This window comes from Cystoisospora suis (genome assembly GCF_002600585.1).
Source record: "Cystoisospora suis strain Wien I chromosome Unknown contig_11599, whole genome shotgun sequence".
Classification (NCBI taxonomy): domain Eukaryota; phylum Apicomplexa; class Conoidasida; order Eucoccidiorida; family Sarcocystidae; genus Cystoisospora; species Cystoisospora suis.
Window position 1 is genome coordinate 1 of NW_027164364.1, and position 2,534 is coordinate 2,534.

Below are 2,534 nucleotides of genomic sequence, written 5' to 3' on the forward strand. Positions count from 1 at the left end.
GTGCTGTCCTTGGTCGCTCACAGCAAAAGCGGTGTCATCTTGTCTGCGACTAGCCAGTGACGCAGCGACCGCTGCCATGGGATCCCTCCTGCCTTCACCGAAGTGTCCTCTTTGGCCACGACCCCCACGTCCACCTCCGTCACGATAGAAGTTTCCTCGTTCTCCGTCTCCACCCTGTACCCACTGTCGACCCCGGCCTCGTCCTCGGTTCGCTGATTGAACAAAGCAGAGAAGAGCATATACTCTGACCTTACCCGTCACACATTTACAGGCGTACCCATGAGTCGTCATACACAGAGAAACACCGGCTAGCCGTGAGCTCTAAGATGTGCGCCGACCTTGTCAGCGTCCCTGGTGATCTGTGAAGAGGCAGACGATAGAGCCTGATGATCAGACTAAACGTTCTATACATGATGCCATTGTCATGCGTCGGATGCGCGCGCATGAGGCGACTTGGGGTATGGACTCTTTTGCCTCTTGGCAGGAGACGTCCAGTGACTTACAGCGTCCAGGAGCACCAACAATATCATCACCTTCCCGACCTCCGAAGCCGACGGGTCTCGAAATATTTTGAAGAATCATGCTTGAGCGAATACACAGGTTCCTTGTTTTGTCAATGACTTGCTGGTACAGGTTAGGCGGGGCAGCGGACATCTGAACTCTGTTCTTCTCGCTGTCAATGCGAGCCTCTGTTCAGAATAAAAAGCGAAAAAGTCGGAAAAGCACCGAAGGAGAGCGAGCGATCTACGAAACAATTCCAATTCAATGAGGTGCATTACGTTTACATAGACGACACAAGGCAAGGGAAACAAGGAGGGATCAATCTAATTCCAAGGCGAATCACAAATCATTTCTGTCTGCCTCTCACCACCCCTGGAGCGAAAGGCGGGTCGCGCCCCACACTTCAGCTCTTCCTCTCAATTCAATTTCGCTTTCCATGTTTGTCGTTACATCCGCGGGTCAATAAAGAAATATAGGCAATACACATATATAGCATGAATTCCATAGTTTCCTACAAGCAGCAGATCTGTTTACTGCACAGCAGTAAAGCATTGAATATTCCACACGCTTGATAAGACATCGTCTACACAGAGTAGCGACACACACACACACACTCAGACGCACGCATGTCTTGTATAGACAGACAGAAGAATCTTCTCACCCAGGCGAGCATGTCGAATCAGGTTGACAATCCACCGCTCAGCGGCCTCGGGGGACATGTTGACCTTCTTTGCAATCATACTGAACGAAACAAAGAACAGAACGAGCAAACAGCCTCGTGACTGTTCTGTTCTCTCTGAGCTAGCGTAACCGCGGAAAGCCATTCTACTGAATGTCCTGTCGCTTTTCTACAGGTTTCTCCTTTTTCCGCATAGGCACTACTCACTCGACGTTGATACACTTGTGGATCCTGCAGTACGTCTCGAAGATCAAGAGCCGGGCGAATTCATTTATGGATGCCTTCAACGACTGCAAAAAGAAATCTCCGTCACATTCCTGCAAACAGAAGACAGACATAGTTTGGAAGAAACCAAGCAGTGGTTTCTTATCTATACCAGCCGGGCCTCTACAATCGTTCACCTTGTGGTGCATGCGGACTGCAGACCAGGGAACCACGTGATCGACCTAAGGTGATTCTAGCTTGTGAGAGCTTTCACTATCATGCTCTATCGCGATGGCATCAAACAACCGAAACGTGTAGGTTCAGTATTACTGTCCAGCAGCGGATTGCGTGGCCTCCCTCCTGCTAACCAGTGAAGGCACAATAGTTCTACCGGCCACCCAAGTCGTCCGCATGCAGTGCTCCCCATCTATAAAATTTCCTCACTGTTGTTCCGAAACAGAGTCTTGGGGCTTACCTCTCCGATTCGGGCAATGTGAAGCTGAGCTTCATCAAAGTTGAAATCCAGAAAGAGGGCCTCTAGTAGAGAAGTAAAGGGATCGTTGTATCTGTTCTTACTCTGTCCGATCGCCTGTACACCATTAAAGTCAAACCGACGAACTAACTTTCGCGGTCAGGCGGCAGCACATTCGTGGCGAAAGAAGAGAGGAGAGACACACGCGACGACTTGGAGGGAAATCACTGAGATCTAAACAAGGGAAACGGTGAGGAGCTCATGCATGACGCGTCATAACGCAGCGAACTGCATATATGAACACTGTATGCTGTAGAAGAAAAGATACGAACGAGAAACCTTCAGTGGCCCTCAATCTTCAGGGGAACCAACCTTTCGCGGTGAGAAGCGGAAATATGAGAGAAGAGAGCTGGCTTACCGTAAGGACTGCCTGGAAGTGATCCTTGCGTTTGCGATGCAGAATGGCGTACACAGCGTAGTACCGCAGCAAATGAGGACACACTACTGCTACGCATGACAGGTTCCTGAAGAATAACAGACAGGCCACGCATGCAAAAGAAACTCAAACTTCTCTGGAACGACGGTGCTTCTTTGTTAGTGCACGAGACCTACATGGCAGTGAAAGCCTAGAGGGGAATAATGCACACGCGCAGGCCTCTCTCTAGGCGACGACAGGGG

At 50.0% G+C, this 2,534-nt stretch overlaps 1 protein-coding gene across 1 annotated transcript; it reads right to left on the minus strand.

The window, feature by feature from the left end:
• Positions 1 to 18: 18 nt before the first annotated feature.
• On the minus strand, positions 19 to 2,532 carry CSUI_011421 (pci domain-containing protein; the record flags this gene model as incomplete). The annotated part of the gene is made up of 6 exons (XM_068071519.1): positions 2,275 to 2,532; positions 1,860 to 1,973; positions 1,388 to 1,497; positions 1,163 to 1,242; positions 504 to 689; positions 19 to 212 (listed from the first exon to the last, which is right to left on the minus strand). Coding segments are annotated over exons 4-6 (459 nt in total), but the record flags the coding sequence as incomplete, so codon positions are not given.
• Positions 2,533 to 2,534: the final 2 nt, after the last annotated feature.